The following is a 27,934-nucleotide window of genomic DNA, read 5'->3' as shown; positions in this document are numbered from 1 at the left end:
TTTGTGGAGGCTGGAGAACTGTGCCCAGAACAGGGGCAGGAATTCAAGGAGGCTGAGTCGGATGGAATGAGAGCTGAAATCAGGCCCTGACACGGTCTGGATGGGATGTCGCTATAGTCGCTGCCGCCACTGATGAGGACTGGACGCTGGGTGCCCTCCTTGGCACAGCTGCCACTGCCACCCTTGCTGCAGATTTTATTTTACTTTAAGTTACCCCCTCCATGTGTCACCTGCTGCAGATTCAGTCACCAAATGAGAGCCGGCAACAGAATATCCTACCCAAAAAGTCTGTGTCCGGAGCCGCTGCTCACCTGTGCATGGTCGTTGTCACCTATTACTGTCATTCTAGTTCTTAAAATGTTCAAATAGTGTCCTGCCACTCTGGGCCCATTCTCCTTCCACCTTACAGTCCAACCACTAAATGGTTAACCCCTGGCATGGGGTTGGGGTGCAGCTCCCAGAGAGTGCTAAAGTGGTATCTTCTGTTGTTGCTGGGCACTTGTGGCAAAATGATGGTATTTGGGATATTTTTCCTGACCGTATGTACTTTAGATCAGTTTGTAAGCAAGTGTGGGGCTGACAGTTAGAAATTACTAGTATCTGTATTGAAAAGTATTAAGTGTGCAAAGGGCTACCTGCTTATGACAGTGATTTTCATCATGTGTGAGTTGTGGCATCTTTTTTGCTTGATTCAGAAGACATCTCCATTCATCTCTTTCCCAGCCCGAGAATGCTGTTGTGCCATGTACTTATTTTTAAATTAAGATGACTTAAACTAAACTATACAGAGGGAGTCGGTGCGTGAATTATGGACGGTGATTACAAAAAAATATGATATAGCCATTAAATAATGGATATGATAACTGTGTAAAAATCAAGAGAAATGTTCAGGAAATCTTTAGTTTAAAAATTAAAACACAAAGCCGCCAGACATTAAGTTTACAACTACAAAAATGCTACTTGTTGAAGATAAAGGTTAGGAAGGACTATAAAGAAAGAAAATACATTTGATTAAGGTAGCTTCATGGCTGAATCAAAACATGTCTTCAATCACTTTAAAAGTTGAACAAAACCTTAATGAAATTATTAAAGTTATTTTATAAATAAAAATGTTTGGGTGCCATGATGACAGCCTTTTTGGTCTTGGGAGGCAAACTGGGGTGTCTTAAAACCGGGCTTGGGCACCACTGGGGTGTACAGAACACAGAAGGTTGTGTTCCTTAACTGAAAGAGCAAATGTTTCCACAGGTGGGGGGGAGGGGCGGCTGTTGAAGGTCACAGATAGTCTCAGGCGTATTTGACAGTGTCAGAGACAAGCTGTATTTGACAGTGTCAGAGACAAGCTACCGCTGATTCAGGCCGCAGAGGACTTAGAATGATTTCCTTTTTGCCCCTAGCATCCTACTCAGCTCCGAGGACAGTAAGCAAGGCAGCGGCCCAAGGCAGCGGTCCGTGTGTTACAAAGGAAACTAACACAGGTCTCCTTGTGCAGACCCTCAGACCATACGGTGGCCTTCTTATTACAGGAGTCATGAACTGGAGAGTTGATGTCCTCTCCCCCATTGCTTCTCACATTTTAAAGTGCAAAGAGACCAGCTGGGGATCTTGTTAAAATGCAGATTCTGATTCAGTTGGTGTAGGGTCAAGCCTGAGTTTCTGCATTTTTAATAAGCTCCCAGCTGATGCCAGAACTGCTGGTCTGTGGACCACACTTTATTTTTTTTTTTAATTTTTTTTTTTAACGTTTATTTATTTTTCTGGGACAGAGAGAGACAGAGCATGAACGGGGGAGGGGCAGAGAGAGAGGGAGACACAGAATCGGAAACAGGCTCCAGGCTCCGAGCCATCAGCCCAGAGCCCGATGCGGGGCTCGAACTCCCGGACCGCGAGATCGTGACCTGGCTGAAGTCGGACGCTTAACCGACTGCGCCACCCAGGCGCCCCCCCTGTGGACCACACTTTAAATAGCAAGGTTCCGTATATCCTGAAGGCTCGCTTTTCAGATTTCTTTCCAATATGTTCAGCTAGACCTTTTTATTCAAAATGTGTGCTTTGAAAAGTATAGAATGTTGTTGAGAGATGAAAGACCTGCACAAAGGGACGGAGAGTCTATTCTCATGAATTAAAAAATTCAGTTTTGTTAAAATGTTAATTTTCCTTCAGCTGTATAGATTCAACATGATCCTAATCAAAAGGCCAGCACCGTTTCTATTTTGTTTTGTTTTTGGTAGAAATCGGTAAGATTCTAAACTGTGTGAAAATGTGAAGGATCTAGAAGGGCCAAAAATGATTCTGAGAAAAAATGAAGTTGGAAGGCTGACACTACCTGATTTCAAGACTTAGGCTAAAGCTTGGGCAGTCAGATGATAATTAGTTATGGGTTAAAGTCAGATCAGTGGAACAGAAGAAAGTCCAGAAATAGACCCCCACATACGTGACTAATTCCCAAATTGTGGTATGCTAAGTGAGAGAAGCCAGCTGCAAAAGATTACATACACTGTGATGCCATGTGTAAAATGTTCTAGAAAAAAGGGTTAAACTATAGTGATAGAAAGCAGATCAGTGGTTACTGAAGACTTGGGAGGAGACCATAGTGAGTGAGTAAGTAGAATGCATTCCCACCTTGGGGCCCAGAGTGCACAACCTTCAGGTCAGTCTGTTTAGGTTCCACTACCAATCTGTGCCCCTCTCTGTACTCCGGTCTCCTCATCTGTGCAAACTAATACAGTGTCAGTGCTTACCTTGTAGGGTCATTGGGAAGATCAAATGAATATATTTGATGCATCAAGAACATTTCCTTGCTCATAATAAGCTACGTATATATAGCTCATTATATATACGTAGCTTATTATTCTTTGATAATCAGTTTTTGTTGTGATTTTACCACTTTCTCACAAAATTTGGTTCTTTCCTTCACCCTCTCCTTGATCCATGTGCATTCATGGAACTTGGGGTTTTTAATAGAATCTTAGAACTGGAAGAGGTCTTGGATAGTATCTTAACAAAGTACGGGTGACAAAATGGAGGCCAAGGAGGTTGAGTGACGTGCCCAACGTCATGTTCCCACGTAGCCAACCAAGAACTAAAGGCATGGCCAGGAGACTCCTCGTTCCGCTCTGTTTTATCAAGGATTATGTATGGTGTTTGCATTCTTAATGTAAACCATTGGGACTTCTTGTGAACCCACCATTCCTCAATTCTGTTATGTTGGTGTTTGTTTTTCTGCAGAGCAGTTCAGAGCCCCAGTTGCAGAAGACTTGTCCTGTTACCACCATGAGCTCTGGTAAGTCACTTTAAATCCTGTCTTTCTCTTCTGAACAAATCTACAAAACTGGGTGGTTTACCCAGATTTCCCACCTACTCTTAAGGCCCCAAATGCATTTCATTTTTTATTTTTTGAGACCTGGGTAAGCGTCAAAGCTTTGTCGTAAGTCGTCATTGCTACCATCACCTTCATTATTAATGATTTAATGAGCACCTGTTATGTCTTAAGAACTATCATCTACATTTCACATGCGCTATGTCCTAATTTTTATATATTTCTAATTTTTAAACAACTTTATTGAGATACAATTGGCATAAAATGAACTGCAGATATTTCGAGTGTACAACTTGATAAATGTTGACATATGTGTACACAGTGGCATTATTTAATCCCAGTGACTACAGCAAAAGTAAACAGATTGACCATAACTGCTCCAAGGAGTGAGCTGTTCTAACGTTTTCTTCATCGAGGCTGGAACAGCAGTTTGCTTACGTTTTTGCTATGCCTTTGGTAGTAACAATCAAGACCTAAGGAAATGAACAGTTTTTAGTATTTTTATTATTTATTTATGAGAGAGGGAGAGTGCACATGGGGGCACAGGGGAGGGGTGGAGGTGGAGAGAGAGAGAGAGAGAGAGAGAGAGAGAGAGAGAGAGAAAGAATGAGAATCTTAACCAGGCTCCATGCCCAGCATCGGACACAGGGCTCCATCTCATGACTATGAGATCATCACCTGATCTGAAATCAAGAGTTGGACGCTTAACCTACTGAGCCACCCAGGCGCCAGCCCGAGTTTTGAGTATTTTTAGTTTAAAGCGGGGATAGAAAGCACGGGCAAGGGAAGACAGAGAAGGGAACAGGTCCCCACTCGTTGTGTAGCCAAGTACTGTCAGCTTTCCAGCCCAGAATTCAGGGCAGAGAAGTTTCCATCTGGAGACTAAGGCCCACCTTGGCTTCTGAGCATGCCCTACAGCCTCCTGAGACCTGTAGGCTGAGGGGGAGTTGGGCAGATGACCAAGTCGTAGCTCATTCAAAAAGGTCTCCTGGGGGTGCCTGGGTGGCTCAGTCGGTTAAGCGTCCAACTCTTGATTTCTGCTCAGGTCATGATCTCACGGTTCATGAGTTCGAGCCCCGCGTCGGTCTCTGTGCTGACAGCACAGAGCTGGTTTGGGATTTTCTCTCTCTGCCCCTCCCCCGCTCGCCTGTGCGCATGTGCTCTCTCTCTCAAAATAAATAAATCTTTAAAAGAAAAAGGTCTCCTAATTCTGCATTCTCTCTGGAGTGTTAATCTAATCTCTGCCCATTAAAAACAAGCCTTTCTCGGGAGCCTGGGTAGCTCAGTCAGTTGAGTGTCCCAACTTTGGCTCAGTTCATGATCTCATAGTTTAGTTCGAGCCCTGTGCCGGGCTCTGTGCTGACAGCTCAGAACCTGGAGCCTGCTTCAGGTTCTGTGTCTCCCTCTCCCCGCCTCCCCCCACTCCCCGCATTCTGTCTCTCTCTCTCTCTCTCTCTAAAATAAATAAACATGAAGAAAAAAAAAAAATAAAAAGCCTTTCCATTTATTGACACACAGTGCCCTGTTAGCCAAATCCTAAATTGTGCAGGACAGCATGTGCTTAGGACAGAGGATGGCTCCAGGTGGAACAGTGCAGGGCCTCAACTTGGCTTCCTCTCACACCAACTGTATGGCCTTTGGCCCGTGGGGGCCATGTCAGCATTCTCCTCTGTGAAATGGACATCATGAAAGCACCGGCCCGCCCGGACTTTGTGAGGATGAAGTGAGGCAGTGCTTCTCAAGTACTGTGCCCGCGGCATCAGCAGGGTTGGGTCCTCCGTTGTCAGTTCAGCTCACATGTCCTCCTTGAGAGGAGGGGAACTCGACTTGTCTCTGATTCCCTGAGCGCTTTTGCTGCACATGCAGATGCCACACACTTTCTTTTTCCCTCCACGTGGACTTGGGTACCTCCAGGAGCTCCTGCTTTGTAACTCATTTTTTTTCTTTTTGTTTGCTTGGCTTTTTGGTTTTGCTGTCATTTAAAACAGGCCAGGGCTTTTATTTTTTATGTATTTTTTACTTTTCTTTCTTTCTTTTTTTTTTTTAACTTTTGCCCTAAAATTTCTGGCTCTACCAGAGTTCGCCTAAGCTGGCATTGCCGCTCCTGGCACGCTTAATGGTAGAAGGAGGAAGAAGGGAGGGGCCCGGCAGGAAAGTGAGGGTGAGGATGGGCCTGCGGGACTTCTCCCAGGTTCGCTGTCAGGCGTGGTGCGAGAAGGCATTTCATAGAAAGAGTCCAAAAAATCTGGACCTTTTGGCCTTATAATCTCACTCTTGGGAATTTCCATCTTAATTCAGAGGAAACAAAAACATCACCCACATGAAGGTGGGGAGTGAGCAGGTTCCTGATGTGCATTTGTTTGATGGAATATTATGCCACTATTGAAAGTGATCATTAAGGGCACCTGGGTGGCTCAGTCGGTTAAGCGTCAGGCTTCGGCTCTGGTCATGATCTCACTGTTCGTAAGTTGGAGCCCCGCATCTAGCTCTGTGCTGACAGCTCAGAGCCTGGAGCCCTCTTCAGAGTCTGTATCTCCCTCTCTCTGACCCTCCCCTGCTCACACTCTCTCTCTCTCTCTCGAAAATAAATAGGGGCACCTGGGTGGCGCAGTCGGTTAAGCGTCCGACTTCAGCCAGGTCACGATCTCGCGCTCCGTGAGTTCGAGCCCCGCGTCGGGCTCTGGGCTGATGGCTCAGAGCCCGGAGCCTGTTTCCGATTCTGTGTCTCCCTCTCTCTCTGCCCCTCCCCCGTTCATGCTCTGTCTCTCTCTGTCCCAAAAATAAATAAACGTTGAAAAAAAAATTAAAAAAATAAATAAATAAATAAACATTAAAAAGAAATAGATCGTTAGGAAGAAAGCAGCTGTGTAGAAAACATTAGTTTTAACATTTGGTGGAAAGAGAAGCATGAAAATGATGGCACTTTTTTAAAAAAATATTTTTATTTATTTAGTTTACATCCAAGTTAGCATATAGTGCACCAACGATTTCGGGAGTAGATTCCTTAGTGCCCCTTACCCATTTAGCCCATCCTGCCTCCCACAACCCCTCCAGGGGTTGTTCTCTCTGGAGAACCCTCCGTTTGTTCTCCATATTTATGAGTCTCTTCTGTTTTGTCTCCCTCCCTGTTTTTATATGATTTTTGCTTCCCTTCCCTTTTGTTCATCTGTTTTGTCTCTTAAAGTCCTCATATGAGTGAAGTCGTATGATATTTGTCTTTCTCTAATTTCACTTAGCAAAATACCCTCCAGTTCCATCCATGTAGTTGCAAATGGCAAGATATCATTCTTTTTGATTGCCGAGTAATACTCCATTGTATATATATGCCATATCTTCTTTATCCATTCAGTAATGCATTCTTTTTATTCCATGTTTGGAGGAGGCTGCCAGTCACTGAGGGAAGTGCTTTGCTCGTGTTATCTCCTTGCATCCTCCTGGCAAACCCACAAACATAGCATGAGGTACCAGTCCCATTCTGTAGATGGGGAAACTGAGACCCTGAGAGATTCATGATTTACCTGTGATAACCAGCTAGTGTGTAGTGTGAAGTTTAGGCAAACCCAGGCTGTGGACACCAACACACGATGTCGCAGAGGTCTGAATCTGAGGCGATGGAACTATTTTGCATATTTTCTTCAAGTCTAGCTATATTTAATGAAAAGAAAGAAAGGAAAGGAAATACGTGGGGCTGGACCTGGTGGCAGCTCAGAGGCTGCCCCAGTGCTAGCGTAGGGAGGCCTGAAGCAAGGCCTACGGCCCCAGAAAGGAGACAGTGAAGACGAACTGGGGCAGGTGCACGGGAAAGGGAGAGTTACAGAAAGAGCAAGTCGGCTAATGCAGCTTCGGTTTCTGGCCTTCTTGCCAATGCCCTCCTTCCACCCATCCCTGAAATGTAGGTGTGAGGGAGATAATGGCATCTGGGAGAATTAGCCTTCATCTGTAGGTGGACAGGGCAGTGAGCAGGACAGAACCTACGGGCCAGAGTCAGGAGGTCTAGGCTGCCGGCGGGGAGGGGTGGTGGCCCTGCTTGGGTCTGGATCCAGGAGCATCCAGACTGGCCTGTCAGTGAGGCTGATTGTTGAGAGCCTAGGTAGGTGACCCAGTCTCAGCCAGATGAGCTACTGGGATTTGGGACAGGGCTTCAGGCCCAGCATTTGGGGAAATAGCATATAAGCTATTTCATATAGAATATATTTAGTTTGTATTTATAGAATATGTAGGAGACATTTTTTATTTTAAAAAATCAAAAATGTTTATCCCTGCTGGGGTCAAGAAGATGCCCTGTGGGATGGAGCAGACCTGAATTCAAACCGCAGCTTGAATTGCAGTGATCTTGGGCAGGCCTGGCATCCTCTGTGGACTTCAAATTCTTACCTATAAGATAGGAGTCCCTAACTCCTAGCTCCAAGGGACTGGGTCTGAAGTATAAAAATGAGATGCTAATTATGGAATGCTTAGTGTGGAACCTCAGATCCAAGCAAATAGATATTTAAAAAGCCATAGCTGGGGCGCCTGGGTGGCTCAGTTGGTTAAACGTCTGACTTCGGCTCAGGTCATGATCTCGCAGTTCATGAGTTTGAGCCCCACATCAGGCTCTCTGCTGTCAGTGCAGAGCCCGCTTTGGACCCTCTGTGTCCGTTCTCTGCCTCTTGCTTATGTGCATTTTCCTCTCTCTCTCTCTCTCTCTCTCTCTCTCTCTCTCTCTCTCTCAGAAATATTAAAGGAACACCTGGGTGGCCCAGTCGGTTAAGTGTCTGACTCTTGGTTTTGGCTTAGATCATGATCTCACGGTTTCTTGGGTTCGGGCCCCACATCGGGCTCTGCACTGACAATGCAGACCCTGCTTGGGATTCTCTCTCCCTGTCTCTCTGCCCATTCCCCACTCGTGCTGTCTCTGTCTCTCTCAAAATAAATAAATAAACTTTAAAAATATATTCAAAAATAAATAAAAAGCCATAGCTGTTATGATTCTGTTTGTGGCTTGGTGGCTCCTTTGCTGTCGGGGGGCAGGGGTGGGGTCACTCCAAGCGTGCTGGTCACAGGTCTCAGGGTGGCAGATTCTGTCTGCCCACCTGCTTGCCTTCTTGGGCCTGCCTCTGTCAATTCAGGAAGGGGGGACTTGGTGGGGGCTTAGGCTGCCTGTGGGTAGCTGGGGTCTCTCAGTGCCTCCAGCTGGGCAGAACTCAGAAACGTCTTAGCTGACCTAGAGGAAGTGACGTTTGAGGTGAGCCTCAAGGATGCACGGGATTTCCCCAAGGTAAGGAAAGAGGAGGAGGCATTCCTGGTGTGGGCCTTGCAGGTCTGGAAGTATCTGACATACTGGTGGTGGGAGGTGCGGGGGGAGGGGGGGTGTTGTGAGGAGACGGGGGTGGCAGGCAGCTGAAGAGGGAAATGCAGCAGGGAAAGGCTGGGACCAGTGGCTGGAGAGCCCAGAATCCAAGCTGAGCTGCCCAGGCTTTGTCCCTTGAGGTAGCTGCTGGCCACTGTGGCTTGTGTGTTTGCTTGCTTTTAATTATCAGAAAGGTCAGTTAATTTAAAAATAATCAGGTAGGCCAAGGTACACGTCATCCAACTTACTAAAAAATTAGGTTCTTAACAATCATTTGTGCATTTGGGGGAATTTGGAATACATTTTTTTTTCCTTTCATGGAAATAATTTAAATGAATGAATTCCCAGACTAAATCCCAATATTTTCATTTTCAAAACAGAGGTGAAATACCCTCTACTTACAGTAGAGGGGTTTAAGAAGATACTATTGCATTGAGCCATTTTGCTTTCATCTGTCCTGCACCCTGAGGCTCTTTAACCCGGAAAGGGCCATGGTTAGATCAGGAGCTAGACGGTTCTCTCCAGACGTAGATTGGCAGTGGGCATAGAGAAGGGACAGAATGGAGGTGGGGTGTGGGGAGGCGGTGGTTGGGGAACCGTGTCATCTCCGGGACAGAAACCCAAGAGCCTCAATGGGGGATAGTGGGCAGGTGAGGAGGGGCAGTGTCCAGAGACATTGCAGGGGAGGGATAGCATGCCTTTGGTGACCGGAGATGTGGGTGTGGGGTGAAGGAAGGTGTCAAAGAACCTGAGGTCTCTGTCTGCTGACAGCTCTCACTCTGGATGCCCAGGGATGCGTTTGAGCTAGTCTTCGAGTCGGCTTGCCAGTGAGCAGCTAAGCTTTTGTCATTCGGGAGATACCATTTTGAGGGAATTAAGCAGATTTTTTTTTTAATTTAATTTAATTTAATTTTATTTTATTTTACTTTACTTTTTAAAAATTTATTTATTTTTGAGAGAGACAGAGCAAGTGGGGGAGGGGCAGAGAGAGAGGGAGAGAGAATCCCCAGCAGGCTCTGCACTGTCAGCACAGAACCCGATATGGGACTCAAACTCACAAACCATGAGGTCATGACCTGAGCTGAAACCAAGAGTTGGACTCTTAAATGACTGAGCCACTCAGGTCCCCCAGGCAGATTTTTTTTTTTTTTTTTTTTTGTAATGTCAGAAATGAAGCCACAGCAGGGAGGCAGGAGAGTTTGTCATCTTCCCATCCCCAAACAGCTTTTGTGTTCTCTCCTGGTTCAAGCCACACCACATGCTCAGAGTTCTCCCGTGGTGCCCAAGGGGGCCCTCCTCAGGCCCCGAGAAAGCCTGCCTGTCCCAGCATATGTCACATCAGCAGGACTCAATAAATGTTGGGGGCACATAATCCCAAGCCTGTGCTCTTTGTGTCTCTTTCAGAATGTGATGTTGGTGTTTCTAAAGCCGTGGTGAACGGGTTGGCGCCAGGCAGCAATGGGCAGGACAAAGGTAAGGTCTTGAGGGGAAGCCCGGCTGGTACCACAAGGCAGTTCTACATGGAGCAGAGTATGTTGGGCCTGGGCCACTGCCCTGCCATGAGCAGTCACTGGTCGAATCAGGTCGTGAACTGGAGACCTGTTTCTCACGCCAACTTTGAGCATGTTCTTGCATCTCGTGGGTCCAAGGTCGCTCTTTTCCACTGTGAGGTGACATGTTAAAACCTGTCCCCCACTCATAAGATGTGAGTAACAACAGGTCAAGTACACCAACTGAGGCCTGTGTCACGCCTGGTGTGAATGGCATTTATCGGCCTGAAGTCTCTCTCACCCAGCATTTTACCTTCACCTATGGTAAATAGTGACACGCTCACAGTCCTGACCCTGAGGCAAGACCCTCTAATGCTGAAATAAGTTACTTCAGTGGCATTAGTTTCCTGTGCATCTTCGATTTTCAGGTTTTAAACATTTTCAGACAAAAGATTTAAGTGTGAAGTGAATTATGGGTAAGATGACCTTTGAGGTCCTGTTTGCCCTGTGGTCTCTCATGGTCAGTGTCTCAACGTGGCTGCCCAAGTAGCCGGGCAGCAAGGCTCCCATGTCACTTCTGCAGTGTGTCGTGAGCAGAGTGGTGAAGTACCTTGCTTCTGCTGCTCACAGACAGACATCTCAGGAGGTCCATCGTCTTTATGGATGTGAGTGCCCTTATCTAGAAAATGAGGGAATTAGATGTTATGCAGTGTTTATTCCTGCTTCAAATTCGGGGTTTTAGTGATTCCATCTGTGCTCATCCCAATACATTTTGTGGTATCAATGAGAGGGGGCAAAAGTCCTGTCATTGAGCATTCAAGTCAAAATGCACCATCTCTCAAAGAATAATTTCAGAAAGTGACACGTTTGGCCTTCATAATTTCCTTCTGGTTCAGCCGAATATTCCTCTTGAGACCAGGCAAAGTGTAAAGTCAGGAGGAGCAGCCGGGAAGGGAAGGCATAGAGCACAGGAGGAGATGGGGAATGGGGGGGCCCAGTTGGTTTGGGGGTCATCTCCTCTGCTGCTCTGTGCTCCTTGCCTCCCTGCTTCCCTCCCCGACCACCCCTCTCTCATGGTGTGGGTCCATGTTCTCAGGGCCTTGGACAATCTTACTAAGTTACGCTTGGGAGCGTTGAGGGGCAGTGCCTGTGGCATGGCTCCACGGGTGTGTTTAAGCATCCAGTGAGCATGGGGCGGGGTTGGGCCCTGATGCTTAGAAAACCTGTGGGGCCACCAGCCCCATCCCCGTGAATTCATCAGTAGAGGAGACTTCAGGGGTGTGGGAGAGGGTGGCAGGTGGATTCCACTCTCAACTCGGTAAGACTCAACCTTCATTTGGAAAGGAGGCAGCAGATGTCACCTGAAGGTGATCATGGCGGCCTGGGGGAACTGAACAGGTCACTGAACCAGGTGCCAGGACATCTAAGCTCCAGCCTCTTCCCCTAAAAGCTGGATGACTCTGAGCAGCTCTGAGCCTCTTGCTTTTTCCTCTGAAAATGGTAACAAAAATCCCAGGTGGTCATAAGGAGCAGGCAGTAGGATTGCTGTGAAAGCATCTTAATACATGTAATATTGCTATTATCTACTTAGTTGTTGATGGCCGTATGCTATGTGACCGCCTTATGAAGCAGCAGCATGATGGACTGGAAGGTGAACTCTCCAAGGTTGAGGTGCCTACATCCCTCCTGTCCCCAGGCAGGCTCGCCTGCATGATACTGATGCACTAGTGACCATCTTGCTTCCCAAACAGCCTCACCCCCAGTTATTATGTAGATCTGGGGCCATAAGACCTCGGAGTGCTGCCCATTGGGGTGACATTGGTGCCATGACACGTGAGCTCCCATCTCTATTTGCTGCCATTAGGATGAGAGGGTGAGGGGAGGCCCCCCAACAGGCTTATCGTGAGGAGGAAGGTTTGGGGATGTGCCCACCATCGAGACTCCAGAATTTGGGGACACAGGGGGTGCAGGGCAGCCTGCAGATGGAGAAGTATGAGCACCCAGGATATAAGGACACATCCCTGGCCACATCCCAGGCAGCCATCCTAGTTCTCTTACCCACATGCTGGCTGTCAGGATCCTGGGCTGCATCCGTGGGTGCTTCCCAGAGCCTTGAGCACGCACTGGACACCTGGCAACCTCTTGTCCAGGAAAGGCCGGTTTGAGCAAGACCATCTGCTGCCCAACAGATGGAGGTTCTGATTTGCTTGGGGACAGAGGACCGTGGTTGTGAGAGCAGACACAGGACCCCGGAAGTTGTGATGGTGGGGAAGCAGCTGTAGTGTCTGAGAGGACCAGGCAGCTCAGCAGCTTGTTCCCTTCCCTCCTCCACTCATCTGGGGCCTGAGCCAGAGCTCTCCTCCTCACGGCCCTGCCCCCAGCACAGACACCCCGGCATTATTCTCCCAGGGGCCCCTTGGATGCTGGGTGCTCTCCCTTCCTCTGTGTGCCAGGCCATCTGTGTGTCTGGAAATCTCTTTGTCCAGAGCCTTGGCACATTCCTGCTGTGGCACGAGGCACAGATGAACACTGACCAACTGCGTATGGGTGACGGTGGGAGGCTTCTGCCATATTGGCATGGAACCCTGGAGAGGGAAAGCAGGTTATTTTAAATTACCGCATCTACTGCTCTTCATATTGTTCTTTTCGTGTGGGCGACTTCCTCCTATTGTCCCTGCCCAGTTCCTCAACTGCCTGAGTGTTTCCCAAATGTTCTTTCTGGATACACCATTTACCCTTTTGTGTTTTCAGCAACTGCCGACCCTTTACGTGCACGCTCTATTTCTGCTGTTAAAATAATTCCCGTGAAGACAGTGAAAAGCTCTTCAGGCCTGGTACTCCCTCCAGGTATCTTTTCTTGGGTTGGTTTCTCTCTCTGTCTTTCTTTCTTTCTTTCTTTCTTTCTTTCTTTCTTTCTTTCTTTCTTTCTTTCTCTCTTTCTTTTATTAGCTTATCATGCATGTTTTTCCTTTCTTTCCTTCTAACAAAGACTCAAAGGCTTAATCCTTATTCCCTCTCACATCCTTGGCTGGTTTCCTTTCTGTGTGTGTGTGTGTGTGTGTGTGTGTGTGTGTGTGTGTGTGTCTGTGAGCCAGCAAGTCTGGAGAAGAACTGACAGGTGCCTTGCCCCTCCTCTCGTTAGTAGAAGGGTCAGTCCAGAGGCTAATCATTTACTCTGCCCTGGGTCTTTGGTACATGAGGTATGTGATACATGGAGGTACATGAGGCACGTGGCTTTGCAGAGGGGCTTCCAGCTCCCAGTATTTTATTTAAAACTTCAGTCTCCCCGAGAATGAATGTATCCCCAGAAGGAACCTCTGAGTTGGGCTGAACTTGAAGCAGCTGCCTTAGATACCTAACCTAGATGCACCCCTGTGAGGCTTGCTGGGCCGTTTTCCTCCTCAACCCCCGACTTCACCTCCTCTCCAAGGAGAGGGTGCCCTTCAGCTCTCTGCTCTGGCACATAGCTTCCTTCTGTGCCAAACGGGACAAGTGAGGCTGAGGTGGTGCTTTATCCCAGTGGGGCTTTCGGGAGTTGGGCAGATCTGGTTATGGACCTGGGAACCTAGGATGGCTGGATTTGTCAGTTTGCTGCTCATCCTTTTTGAAAAGACCATGAATCAGTTTTCCCAGTAGTTTTGCGACATCAGTCACTTATCCTCTTGACAGGGTTGGACAAGTCGCATGCTCCCCAAGGCTGCCGCCTGCTCTGCCATACTTTGTGTTTTTGTGCTTCACTCTCACTGGGAAGAGGTGCTGACGGGGCTCTCTCCTGTCTGCTCTCTCCTGTCACGCAGTGGTCGTTCATCTGAGCTGTTGGAAAGAGGCTGCTGGACTTGGAAAGAAGGAGGGAAGAGACTTCTCCCTGCCCTGGCACGGGAATGGGGTGGGGTTGATGTCTGAGCCTACATCCTGCCCATCACCCACCTTTGGCCTTACCACATAATCGCAGTCTTGACAATTTTAGGTCAGAGGTCCAGGCTGTGCGGTGAGCAATTTGAAAAAATGAACTGTGGAATTCAGTTCAGCTCTAGCTGCACAGAAGGAAACACGTGCTTTCTAGCACTGTGTGATTGATCTACGTCAGTTTCTGGCCTCCCCATCACTGGTTTTCCTAGGGATGGACATCCAGATCTTCTGAGGTCTGTTTTAAAATCCTTCTCAATGGAATTTTGAAAGATGGCCTGCGTCTGCTGTTAGGCCATTGTGAACTGTAGGAGAGGTCGGGACCCAGGGAAGGCTCAGTGGGGGGTGCGGTGAACACTGTTCACTGAAGGATTTAGCGCTTCTTGTCGTTTTCTTTGGTGTGAATTCATGAAGTTTGGAATGTGAGGCTCTTACCCATGATCTTTCTCCACAGGCAGCATATCCTGTCATCATTTCAAGGGTCTTGACTTGCTGATAGAAGATTTTCTTTTCCTTTTCCTTTTCCTTTTTCCAATGGGGAACTGCAGGGAGCAGTGATTCTCCCCAGAACAACTTGATTCCCAATGTTTCCAGCTTGCTCTTTTATAAGAAGAATGGTCTGGAAGCTTGAGAAATCTCTCATCGGCTCTTGCTTGAATTGTGCCTTACTAATTGGTCAGAAGTCTACTCGCCAGCCCAAGCCTCATCTAATAAAAGGAATTAACCTGCATTCATTTTGAAATGTTTTCAGCTGATAATTATAACTTGCACAGAACTCATTGTTGCCTCCATTTTCCCCAAACCTCATGACGTGTGGTAAACCTCCGAAAATGGGATTCGTCTTTCTCCTCCACCCACAAATTAATTTTCATTGACCACCACACTGACCATAAGGCTTTCCATGGCTATAAGCAGGTTCATCTCATTCTCTGGCTGTAATGAGTTGCTAGCTGACTACTGGCTTTAATCCTTCAGGAGCCTTGGATTCAGGCTTCTCTTTTGTGCCTTTCCTTTTCAGACATGGATCCAACGAAAATCTGCACTGGGAAGGGAGCGGTGACTCTCCGGGCCTCGTCTTCCTACAGGGAAGTCCCAAGCAGCAGCCCCACGAGCCCTCAGGAAACCCCACAACATGAAAGCAAACCAGGTGTGTGACCCCTGTGCTGGGGGGAGCTGTTCAAAGTCATACTGGGAGGGAGGGAGGCCTGCCTGCTTTTGCTCAGAAAGGTATGAATTCATCTGCTGCCTCCTAACTCTCCCAGGGGTCCCTAGAACGGTCAACACCTCACTCCACGTGTGGTGGGTGGTGATCAGTGCCCTGAACTAATGGGTATTCACTTGCTTCAGGCAGACGCATAGCAGAGGCCACCACTTTGTTAGCTTTTGACCAGAGATGAGGAGAAACCTCATTAGGGAGCCGATGGCTCTGCAGAGGACAGAGGAGGTGGCTTAGGGGCATGGGAGGGAGTGGTGAGATGGGCTAGAGGGGAGGTTTTGCAAGGCCATCCCCGCTTTTGAGAGCTGGGTGTAACTGGCCAGGCAGGGCTGGGGCAGTAGGAGGGGAGAAGCCAAGGGAGGCTGAGGAGTGCAGGTGCCTGACTGGCCAGGCTCCCAGGAAAACGGTGGGGCAGGGCTCAAGCCTGGTGGGGGTGACCTGGCGGCCAAAGCAGCAGGAACAGAAGAGCAATTCCGAGGCCCCTGCACACTAGGAGCCAAGAGAAACAAAAGAAGCTCCCATATGCAGCCCACCTCCCATCTGATCCATTGTTCAGGGTGTCTAGAGAGTGGTGTTTAGAACTGGGACCTGGGAACCCAATAGATCGGCATTCTACCACCTGTGGCTGTGCAACTGCGAACGGGACATTTCACTGTCTCAACCCTAGTGATCTCATCTGGAGAATGGGCTTGATAATTGCACCTGCCTCAGCATTCCTGTGAGCGTGGAGGATGTTAAGTTTTTGCACCTGCCTAGTGACATGGAACAAGCCCTTAGCTGCTATTCGTAGGTTATGATTGTGATTATTTTGACCTCTCTAGAGAGGGTGCTCCAGAGGGCCCCTCCCCACTCACCCCCCCACCCCACAAAGTGTTCTGGGCACTGAGAAACACTGAGGTTTCACAGGGACAGCTGGCTTTGTGGCCCCCTGCCCTCCACATGGCACTGGTTTTCACATTGGAGCTGCATCAGAATCACTGGAGTAAAATGACAGGGTGCTGCGTCCCAGGCCAGAGCTTTAGGATTTATGATTCCCACTTGTAGGTTTGAGGTGGGGTTGGAGGGTTTACATTTCTGACAAGTTCCAGGTCATGCTGCTGCTGCTGCTGCTGCTCCAAGGACCACATTTGAAAGCTACTGCTGTAGGGAAAGGGGATTTCTTCCTTTCTGGATGGAAATGAAGGGAGTAAAGGAATTAGGATAATGTCCACTTCCTTGGGACTGGAGACAAAAGGAAGTGGGACACACAAACTTTTTGGTGCAGTGGGGAGCAGTGTGTTGTGATGAGATGGAATTCTGTAGGATGGGGATGGTTGGTGCCCAGCATCCCGGGTCATGCCCAGGAAACTGACTTCCTGTCCCAGCCACCTATAACCAGCGCCAAGGCAGATTGCCCAAGGACTAGGCCAGGCTAGGGTTTGAGCACAAACCCTGTTCTGATAATGTTGCCTCCCTGTGGAGGGCTTCTTTTTCCCTGGTCTCAGGGCAGGCATAAGTGGCTGCCAGCACTATTGGTTGAAAGAAGCTTCTTGGCCTCATATTCCTGAACCCATACCTGAAAAGGTAGGGCCAAGCAATGAAGGCAAAATAATTCCTTCCTAAGGCTAGCTTAATCCAGCCTCTCCAGGCCTAACTGGGAAGATCTAGCTCCCAAGGATGTTTGAGGAAGAGACAATCCTAAGGGATAATTTAAGGAAAAAGACCGTACCTACAGCTCATGGCCCAATAAAATGACCTTATCAAGCTCAGGGCCCTTTCTCTGGTGGTAAAAGGTAGAGCGAATGGGAGGAGGAGAGGGTCCTTGAGCTCCCCCTGGTGGTTATAGAGTGGCACTAACATAGAACACCTGCTACTCTTTCGCCCAGTAGTCTTGGGCTTGGGCTTACAGTGCCGTGCAGTGATTTGAGCACTTTAAGAAGCTCTCTAGTCCCCAAATAATTCTATATCCTACGAATTCTGACAACTCACTTGGGCGAAAAAAGATCTTGTTTGAAAACGCAAATACATTGAAGAATTAGGGGATAGCCCAGTCGTGCACACTTCCAAGGTAAAAATCAGTTTTAGTAGATTATTTTCCTCCTGGTAAGTGGAGTTCATTGGCTCCAAGCCAACAGACATTTAGTTAGCATCATCAGTGTGCCAGGCACTAAGTAGTCACTGGGAATTGTGGTGAGAAATGGGGAGAAGGGAAGGACAAGGAGAGTAATTCTAGGTGCATTAGGTGAGGACAGAAGTCCTTTTGCTGCAACAGAGGAGTCTGGCGTGGGCCGCTAGTCCACTTCTGTGCTTTCCGACTGGGGAAGCCACACCTTTGAAGACCGTGTAAAGTATGAGGGACCTGTGCAAGCTGCTTTCCAAGCTTCCTAGCTCCACAATGCTCTATGACCTTGGGAAGTTTGGGGATTAACCTGACACAAACAGAATCCCATTCACTGAGGTCAGATTCGAGATTACACACCACGAGTTTGGGGTGGAAGGAAGAAGCTGGGTTTGAGTAAGGGGAAGAGTAAGTACCAAAGAGGCTGGGATGAGTTAACACTGGGGTGAGGTTAAAAAAGGATGTGACTCCAAGGATGGGACCTCCCAGCTGGAGACCTTTCCTCTTACTGTACTGCTCACGGACCAGCATCCTGCGGACTCTTGACTGGCTGTGTCCAGGCGGCTCCTCAGCCCTCCCCTCATCCCTGCCTGCTCCCTCCGCTTGGGCCTCTGGCTGATGACCTGCCTACCCCGCAGCGGCCTCTAGTCCTGTCACAGGGCCTGGGAGTCCATGGGCCTTGACAAGCCTCAGGCAAGCCATTTTCTGCACCATCTGCAGGCAGCCACGTTCAGCCCGGACCAGCAGCGCACATATGAGGCAGCGAGTGTCTCTTGCCAACGACAGGGCATGCTTCCTGCTCGCAGTGCCTTCACAGATAGCTGATGTCCAGTAGCGTCCAGCTCCCTCCCTTATCACCAGGGCCAGCATCTGTGCCCCAGCTGCTGTGTCTGCCTTTCTCTGCCTGCTCCCTGGCTTCACCACCTCCTTCCATCCCTGTATATCTACAAGTTGCTGATCATTTGCCCAGACTGGAAGCTCCAGTCTTGTGCTACTGCCCAGCACCTGTGTCCTGGTTTCTTTCCTTACGTGACCCTTTGACACCCGCATTTCAGAGGTGGCTCCTGTTTCCAGTCCTTGCTTCAGCTCCCTCATCCTATGAGACCTGGTCTAGTTCTGCAGTGACACAGCCCTCTGTTGAGGCTCAGCTCTGCCACTTACCATCTTTGTGATGTGGGCAACTCATTCAGCCTTGGCGAGCTTCAGTTTCCTCATCTATAAAATGGGGATGACCTGAGTAGAGTTGCTGGGATTCAGTGAGCTCTTTCACACCAAGATCTAGCATGAGCCAGACACACAACAGGTGCTCTTTGATGACAACCATCCTAGTTATGCACATCCGGAGGCCTGTCACAGCCTTCCAGTAATTGCAGTTGGTGGCCTTGAGGGCAGCGGGAATGAAGAACCAGGGCCAGGGGGAAAGTGCATGTGGAAGAGTGAAGTGGCAGGGCTTGGTACAGTGTGTTTGAGGAGCTTGGAGATGTGAACCTGCCGAGAAGGAAGTGCCTCCCCTGGTTGACTAGGAGGATGGCTGAGGTGCTCATGGAAGCAGTGGCTTTATGAAGGGAGAGAAAGGGATGTTGAATTCCATAGTTTGACATACTAAGTTCTGGGGAAAGGGCAGGGCCTCTAGGAAGGAGTTTCTAAAAGATATTTGGAAACTTGGAGTTCAGAGTGTGGGTTTGGGAGCCGTGTGCATCCAAGATTGGGGGGATGGAGGTGCTGTCTGAGGTGGAGGGTGGTAGAGTCCTTGGAGTTGCCCGGTTTAAACCCATCCTCCAGACTCCTGCCCTCAAGAGGTAGCTCGACTCTGGATTGTCACCCGTGGCTTCCTGACCAGCCTCCTAATCTGTGAATGTGGACCTTCGTTTTTGGATCAGAACCTTCTAGAAAGAACTGCAATAATTTTAGTGCTGACTCCCTGACTCTGGGAGAGGTAGTACCTTATCCCTGCTTCCTTGCCTGGCCATCATTGCCTGGCCAGGTCTGGGTATTGACCTGGTTGGTTCAGGGAGTCTACACCTGTGTCCCCAAGTCAGAGTGTTACTCTAGAAGAGACAGGGAGCCTGATGAACCGGTGAGTGTGATACCAAGCTTCCTGTCTGGTGTAGCCAGAAGGCCATCAATCCCTATGTTCTGACCCACAAGCCAAAATCCAGTTCAACCCCTACATTTTGTTAATTCTGTGCCGGTTGCCTCCAGTCTTTCCTGCCTGATTCTTGACTACCACATTAGCTTTGGGCGTAAATCAACTCATTTCCTTTGGTTTGACTCTTGTGTTTGTGCTCCAGAAATGGCAGTAGCAAAAAGATATCATGAGAAAATTGATGTGGAAGCAGTTAAAGACTGCTAAAGACCGTTAAAGCGAGTTAGAGTCCTCTTGTATGCATGCCTGTACAAGAATTAGGGCCAAACAAAGAAGTTGGAAGGAAAAGACTCCACCAGAGAACACCGTGATTTCTGACACCAAATGCTCATTGAAGGGATTCCAAAAAGTACCCTCAGGTTTCATATTTTGCTAGGACTCAACTCATTTAAAGCTGTTACACTCATATATTCACGGTTATGGTGGATTATAGGGAGAGGATACAGATTAATATCAGCCAAGAGAAGAAGTCCAAAGTGAGCTCTAGGGAAGAAGCAAGCGCAGAGACTTTTGTTGACCTCTCCTAGGGAGTCAGGATGCATTAGTTCCTGTCTGATGTAGCCTAAAGACCATCAATCCCCGTGTTCTGACCCACAAGCCAAAATTCAGTTCAACCCCTACGTTTTGTTAATTGGGTCAAGGACAGGACCTCTAGAAAGAAGTTTCTAAAAGACATTTGGAAATTTGCAGTTCAGAGTGTGGATTGAGGTGTGACAGTATGTTCAGGGAACTGTCAATCAGGAAGTTCTCCTGAGCTGCTGTGCCCAGAGTTTTTATCCACTGCTCATGTGGCTAGTCTCACTCTCCAGCCCGAGGGTGAGCTCTTGATGGCTCAAAGTCCCCACGCTGAATCGCATTATTGATCTGGCACAAAGACGCTCCCATTGGGATGACATTATAGATTCAGAGATTAATTCCCAGAAGGCAGATGGCAAAGGCCAGATCTCTTTCTGGGTAAGGTTAAATTATTTACCACACAGCTGGAATAAAGAAATAAACATAATGAGATTTGGAACACTATTAGATCCACTGGTGACAATTCTTGGGATACCCTCCTAGAATACGTTGAATCTGACTCGGTAAAAGTTATCCTGAGATCCTAAGAACTGATCATGTATAAAAAACATGATCATGTATAAAAGATCATGTATAAAAGATCATGTATAAAAGATCATGTATAAAAAACAGATAGAGGAAAAGATAAGACAAAATAAACTGTACTTCTCCTGGAAAGGCTCGGTCTCAGCAGGGCTGCAAAACCTACCTAGAATCCAACTTTCCTAAGCCCTCCTCCCCCCTCAGGGGCTCTGAGGTAACATTTATCGAAAGAAGCATTTTGACAGTCTCCTCAACCACGAGCTAATAATTGATGGTTATGTATATAAGATTTCACCTGCCGCACTTGGATACAAATGGCTGTGGGCTGGTGCCGACCTTCAAGGTTCAGAAGACTAGGTAACAGAGGATGACATACATTGGAAATTCAGCCTTCCTTTAGTGAGGAAGAGAGGAATGCCTAGAGAGGTCCTGGAAATTGCCTTTTCTGGGGCAAGGTGAGGGGAACAGTTTTTGTGACTTGAAATGAGAAGAAAAAGTGGGTTGATTTCCGTGGATATTGCCTTCTCAAAGCTGTTTATCAGATGGCAGATGTCAACAACTCTCATTTCTATGTGTGGGGAAACTTTTTTCCCTTAGTTTTGGATTCCAATTTTACTAATAAGCACATACTTTCTGCCAGGTATTTCCATTAAGTCCTCATGACTCAAAAGAGGTAGATAATACTTCATTTCACAGATGAGGCTGTCCTGTGCTGTGGGATGTGCAGTTAGCAAGGACTCCAGCTAGACAGTCGGATGCCAAAATGATAGTCCCCTTATGACTAGTGCTTTGGAGGGGCAGACTCATCTCCGCTGTCCATGACGCATCCGCTTGTCAGTGTCACCTGAATAGAAGCAACTCAACCAAGAACAAAAGAGCAGACAAAGTAATGTGCCCCCATGTCCGTGTAGAAAGCTCACGTCCTTCATCAGATAGCCCCTCACTCAGAACCTATTGATATTCAGTGTATGTGTAAATCTAATACATTTGACAGAATGGCTCGACAAAGGTGGGCTAGAAATAACTTAGGAAGGTGGGACAGTATAAGTTGATGGATACAGGGTTGGGGGGAACCATTATCATATTGTGTTACTTCGTGCTTGAGGGCCTGCCATGTGCAAATAAATCTCTGGGCCAGGAATCTGGATGGATGCAACAGTGAGTGTTAAAAATGGTCACTTTTAGGATCCTTCATATGCCTGATCTCTGGATCTTCAGCAACCCTGTGGTGTCCATGGAGTAAGGATCCTATTTTATAGACGAGAAAAAGAAAGTTCAGAGTGATTGGCAGCCTGCCCTTGGTCACAGAAGCCAGTACATTGCAATAATGTGCATAAAACTCAAATCCTATAAATTCCCCAGCTATGTGGTTGGGAAGAGAAGACAAATACCTGTGAATTATGCATAAGGGAGTAGCAGAAATGTACCCAGCAACCCACTAAAAGAATACATGACAGAAACGTTATAAAAACCTCTGTTTGCGGGGCCCCTGGGTGGCTCAGTCCGTTAAGCATTTTGGTTCAGGTCATATCTACAGTTCATGAGCTCAAGCCCTGCATCAGGCTCCATGCTGAGGTTGGAGCCTGCTTAGGATTCTCTCCCTCTCTCTCTGCCCCTTCCCCATTCTCTTTCTCTCTGTCTCTCAATAATAAACTTAAAAAACCCTCTATTTTAGAGGGGAAAAGAAAGCAAAACTGGGTACAAAATAGTTAACAGTTAATGGGAAACAGTTTTCCAGAAAAACGATGCGTTTCAAATGGTCCTTGTATCGTGGTTTTCAAAGTATGAACTGTGGACCGGCAGCCTCAGCATCACCTGGGAAACATGGTAGAAATGTAAGCCTTCACCTCCCATCCACTGAGTCAGAAGCGCTGGGGGTCGGGCCCTCCAGTCTGTGCTAACAAGCACGCAGGTGATTCTACTGCAGTTGAACTGCTGTGCAGGGGGGGCAAACCATTCGAAACCTTTACCTGATGCTTTGCCTTTTGTTCTCACACCTTTTCTCCCACCTCCTCCCTGGAATGTAGGTGGTTGGGGGGGGGGGGTTGGTGGCTGTGGGTGTTGGGCAGAGTGCTGCACTAGCTTCGGGATACCCAGGCTGGCTGCTTTGCATTTCCAAGCTTTGTGATGTGGGGCAAGCTGGCCTGTCTTGTCCTCGTCCGTGAACGAGTGATCACCCACCTCACAGACTTGCCGTGTACACTAAATGAAGTACTAGATAGGACAAAAGTGACTAATGGTGTCTGGCCCTTCGATGGTGTTCAGTAACCCTGGAAAATCTCCACTCGACATCTGGAAAGCCCACCTCTAGTCCTTGAGGTGGGGCTTGGGTTGTGACAGCTGCTGTATTAGTCCCTCTTTATACCCCTAGAGGGTAAGATAAGAGTAGGCAGGACACGGGGCGCCTGGGTGGCTCAGTGGGTTGAGCATCCGACTTTGGCTCAGGTCATGATCTCACAGCTCGTGGGCTCAAGCCCTGCGTCGGGCTCTGTGCCGACAGCTCGGAGCCTGGAGCCTGCTTCAGATTCTGTATCTCCTTCCCTGCCCCTCCCCCGCTCATGCTGTCTCTCTCAAAAAATAAATTTTTAAAAGTTATTAAAAAAAAAAAAGTAGACAGGACATGAAGAAGGAAGTTAGGGTTTGGCTAGTTCAGGGGGTTGGCACACTATGGCCTGCAGGCCACATCTGGTCCATGCCTATTTTTGTACAAAAAATAGTACAATGGGAAAATGGTTCAAAGGAAAGCACAAGAGGAATAGTATTATATGCATGTGAAAATTCTATGAAATTCGAATTTCAGTGTCCACAAATAAAAGTTCTTTGGAATACATCCACACTCATTCATGTACATGTTATCTGTGGCCACTTTTGTGCTAGGATAGCAGGGTTGAATAGCTGCGACTGAGACCATATGGCCCGCAATCCCTAAAATATTTACTGTCTGGCCCTTGATAGAAAAAGGTTGCTGACCTCCGGGCTAGGTGGAGGGCAGAGCATAGAGACGAGGTGATGCGGAAGGTGATGATGATAGCTAGCAAACATTTACTGAGCCCTGGCAGGCACTGTGCTAAGCATTTCTCCTGCATTATGTCATTTAATCCTTATAGCAACACTTAGGAAGCAAGCATAGCATTATCCCCACTTTTCAGATGGGAAAATAGGCTTAGAACTTGCTCAGGGTCACAGAGCCCATCCATCGGTGGTGGAACCAGGATTTGAGTTGAGGTCAGGGTGGTAGCCAGCCACAAGGGGCCATGGGTGGCTTGTCACGTGATGAAAACGCAGGGTGATTAGATTTTGAAATGTTTACGTGGCTCATTGAAATGGAAAGAAGGAAAGCAGGCAGAGGAGGGAAAAAAAAGTCCTTATCACAGCAGATACCTCTGGGCTTAAATCATGCTTTCCCCCTAGCCCCGCTGCCAGTCGCCACAGAAAAAGTGCTTATCTACTTCTCCCTCTCCGGAGTCAGTTAATTAAGCCCAGCCTGCTAATGAGGAGAGGTCATTCAGAGCCCACATCAGGGATGGAGAAGGGGAATGGGAGTTACTAGGGACAGGGCAGGGGAGAGTTCTGTTGCCTTTTTGTCTGTAAAATAAGAATGTCAAGGAACAATTGTTTCTTCATTACTGTGAATGTGAGCCTTGTGTTTTCAAAGGTCAGCGCCTGTGAGCACATCATGGTTTAGAGTGGGTTCCTATGGTAATTAGGCCATCGTGACTGAGGGCATTTTGTGTCAGGCCACGGGGTGCTGGGTTTTCCTCTTTCTCTGCAGTACATGCTTGTTTCCTGCGAGTGTAACCATTTCTGTTTGCCCCTTTCTCTTGTTTTCATCCTTTCTGCACCACACGTAGTTCTGGACTCAGAGAATCCCTCAGCAGGTATGGTGTCTCTTGCATTCTTTCTGCCCCTGCCTTCCACCAGGGACTTCTATGAGAGGGGAACCGGGGAGTGTTCCCTGTGAGTGAGGGGTTTCTTTCTTTTCTTCCCCCCATCTCTCAGATGAGTGGAGGCTCTCTTCCAATGCTGATGCCAATGGAAACGCCCAGCCCTCCTCACTTGCTGCCAAGGGCTACAGAAGTGTGCATCCCAACCTTTCTTCCGACAAGCCCCAGGTAGGCCTGTGCCCACGGGTGGGGTGGGGACTGGTGAGTGGCACCTGTTCTTGAGTCTTTTAGCCTGCGCTCATGACTTCCTGCTTGCCCAGCTGAATAACGGACTGGGATCTGAGCCACACTTTCGGCTAACTGTGGAAAAGTTCTGCAAGGACCGGAGATAGAGAGAAGTTGGGGCTCAAGGACAGCAGAGGATGAGGATGATCTATACCAGGGGATAGGAAGTGTGAGCCCAGTGTTTCTAGGTTTGAAATGTATGTGGAAATGTTCTGAAAGAGGGAATGCATTTAGCCCTGAGTAAGGGGGGGAAGAGTCTGAGCCTGGTGGGTTAAAAACTCTGTAATCAAAGAGTACGCTCTTGTGTTTATTGCATTTATTTGCTGTAAGAGTTCCAGCAACTCTAGGCTTACAGATCACGATTGGGTAGCTGTGGCCAGCCCCAAACCCAGTGGCCCAGAGCAGGCAGACGGACGTCTGAATGGCCGGAACAGCACAGCCTCAACTGCCTCGTGCTGATCTGCTAAAGAACACACCAACCCCCGCCCCAGGCCCCGCACAACTTGGAGAAGGGATCATTTCGCCTTAAGTCTTTCCCCTAAGTTGTTTTCCTGATCTTTCTTCCTTCCTCTCCCTGTCACTACTCTGCCATTTTGATGAAAGAATAGATCCTGTTTTAGTTTAGTTTAGTGAAGAGTGTTTTTTACAGAGGAGTAACATCCGTGGGATGGAGCCATCCTTTCTCTTAAAGGACACTGTACTGCTCCAAAAAATGTGGTGGGAATATGTTCCTCATGTGGTCCCCGTCCCTGGGCCTGCCTTGCGCGAAGGTGCTCCCAGAATTCACCAGGAGCCTGGGCATTCCAAATGCCGCCCCGGATCCCACCCCACTTGTCTGATGATCCTCTTGCTCCTGAGGGCATAAAGTTGCACTGGCCCCTGAAATGGAACCAAGTCAGAGAGGACGTCTTCCTTCCTCTCTGCAGACCCTGGCTTTCCGGGCTCAGAGGTGTCGCTGAGCAGCCCCGCTGAACCTTCCCGCCATGCTCGCCTCCCGTAGGCACAGCCACGTGCACGCAAGGCCACTGGCTAGAACCCGAGCTGCAGGTGTGCCTCATGATGCCCTTATAGGACACAGCTGTCCAGCAAATGACTTGCCATCGATGTTCCATTTCCGAGACCTTCCCCAGTGTGTGAGTGCGCTGCCTGTCTCTCAGAGACAGGCTTCTGTCTCTGCAGTCTCAGGCGTGAATAGAGCTGGCTCTGTCTGAGTTAGATGGTGCTGATTAATTCAAGGCAAATGTGGAAGCACATCTTCCTCCCCTATCAGTGACGTAGTTCAGAGGCTAACTCTCTCCTTCCTTTGGCTTCTTAGCTCTTCTGAAGAGATAATTTTGAGAACGTGAAGTAAATAAAAATTCCTCTTAAATACATTTATTTACTACAGCTTTACTGAGCATTCACTGTGTTCAGATCAAGATGTTAAACATTGCCCTCAAGGAGTTTATAAGGGTGAAATTTATCATAATGGTGAATTTCCTATCATATCGCCTACAGATAGCATATTTTCTTATTTGTCACTCTCCAAGAATTTTTTTTTTTAACTGGGGTGTCTTAAAGAGAACCTGGCAAATTGCTGATACAGAGGTTTTGTTCTGTATATTCAGTGTACATTTGGCCACCCAACTTTCAAGAACCTTTAGGTCATACATTATTTCTTGGATTTGTTTTCTGAATGCAAGAATGACTTCTTGTCCATAGAGCCATTGCCAGACCTGTAAGTACTATGCTGGCTTAGACAGAACCAAGTTGGGCTGGGCTGGGGACTGCCCCGGCTTAGTTTCAGATGAAGACAGCTCTTAGAGCCCCACAGGCCTGGCATCTCCTTATAAGGAATGAGTTGGGGTCCGGGAGACCCCAGGGCCAGAGGGGAATCCTGTTTTCTGGTGCTCCCAGATGCTGCCTTTCTTTCTGCTGTCCTGGACCTGTTGCTCTCCTCACCTCTCGTAACGAGGAACCCAGGCTCCCCTCCCTCTGACAGCATCATCACGGTGGTCTTCAGTGGAGGCGGAAATGGGCAGTTTCTGGAACTGCATATGCTAGGAACATATCTGATTCTTCAAGCAGCTCCATTTCTTCACTGCCCCCACCTTCTACAGGGATGAAGGGAATTTCATTAGTAGCCAGCTAGGCAGGAATGGAAGCTCCCTCTGTAGTTCGTACAGTGTTTACAATAAATCAGAAAGTAGTTCCTTCCATGTAAAATGACGATGCCTATCTCCCTCCTTCTTTGGGACAGGAAGGCCTTTGGCTCAGGGTGAACTGTCAACACTCTGGGGAGGCATCTTCTCTACAGGGTCAAAGCCCTGGGAAGCCTTGTGCCTGATGTCATGCAGCCCTGGCACCTTATATGGCCAAAAGCAGATTAAGTTAAAAACTCACTGAAACCTACTTCTATCTTTGGACAAGAAGAATCACATGTGGGACACTGGAGCTCAAAGTAAAAGTAACTCTGAGCTGAAGTCAAAATTGGCTTTTGCTTCTCTCCCTGACAACCACCGCTCCACTCACCCCCAGTCCCTTTGGTGTGTGATGGTTCAAGTGCTTTATTTGTAAAGAGCATTGTTCGGTTTGAAACATGCCCCAACCTCCCCAACCTCCGGTGTAAGTTCACTGGAACCAAGTATGTCCCAACTGGAGGGTTTTACTCCTGCTAACTACTGAAGAGGGGTCATTCGTTTTGTATTTTTGACTGGTCCACATGGCCTCATTCCACTGGCACTGTCTTGGGCACCCTGTGGAAAGGATAGGCATCAAGTTAACCTAGGATATCCAAATTGTTTCTCCTCAATCCAGGTTATCTGTAGCTTGAAAACTGAGTTTGTTATGAGTTGCTTACTGTTTCTGGGGTTGATCTTCCAATCCAGACTCAAAAAACTTGATTTCTTACCTAGTCACCCTTGTTAGTATCCCTTCCCCTTGCTACCTGCACTCCACAAAAAATAAAAAACAACCCCCAGATAGACCCACACCCTTGCACTCTCTCTCCCGGCTTTTGGTCATAACCCATTTGCTAAGTATTGACCAAACTTACTATACTTCACCGGTGCAATTTAGATGATGTTCCGGCTTTCTAGTACTGGACTGTCTTTGAAGATAGGAACCCGTGAGGAAAATCTAGGTGTCTTAGCTTAGGCTGCTGTAACAAAATCCCATAATCAGG

The 27,934-nt window shown here is 47.9% G+C and overlaps 1 protein-coding gene and 1 long non-coding RNA gene across 50 annotated transcripts in view; one reads left to right on the top strand and one right to left on the bottom strand.

Moving 5' to 3' along the window:
* Positions 1–27,934, top strand: part of SORBS1 (sorbin and SH3 domain containing 1) — a 231,992-nt gene that overhangs the window by 108,465 nt on the left and 95,593 nt on the right. For 29 of the 49 annotated variants that reach the window (XM_040485925.1, XM_040485928.1, XM_040485926.1 and 26 more), the window contains exons 3-8: positions 3,229–3,283; positions 10,053–10,121; positions 12,890–12,985; positions 15,063–15,191; positions 24,454–24,480; positions 24,602–24,714. In XM_040485925.1, coding sequence (XP_040341859.1) covers positions 3,274–3,283; positions 10,053–10,121; positions 12,890–12,985; positions 15,063–15,191; positions 24,454–24,480; positions 24,602–24,714 — 444 coding nt within the window. In that variant the 5' untranslated portion in view covers positions 3,229–3,273. The remainder of the gene's footprint in view (positions 1–3,228; positions 3,284–10,052; positions 10,122–12,889; positions 12,986–15,062; positions 15,192–24,453; positions 24,481–24,601; positions 24,715–27,934) is intronic. The other 20 variants (XM_040485967.1, XM_040485977.1, XM_040485974.1 and 17 more) reach the window with 3 other exon arrangements.
* LOC121037032 (uncharacterized) lies at positions 27,302–27,920 on the bottom strand. The gene is made up of 2 exons (XR_005793583.1): positions 27,806–27,920; positions 27,302–27,506 (listed from the first exon to the last, which is right to left on the bottom strand). It is a non-coding gene; the product is annotated as an uncharacterized LOC121037032 (long non-coding RNA).

The sequence above is a fragment of the Herpailurus yagouaroundi genome, unplaced genomic scaffold, assembly GCF_014898765.1.
Source record: "Herpailurus yagouaroundi ecotype Mexico unplaced genomic scaffold, PumYag 163, whole genome shotgun sequence".
NCBI classification, from domain to species: Eukaryota; Metazoa; Chordata; class Mammalia; order Carnivora; family Felidae; genus Herpailurus; species Herpailurus yagouaroundi.
Note: the sequence above shows the minus strand (reverse complement) of the source record. Positions and strands in the feature narration are given on the sequence as shown.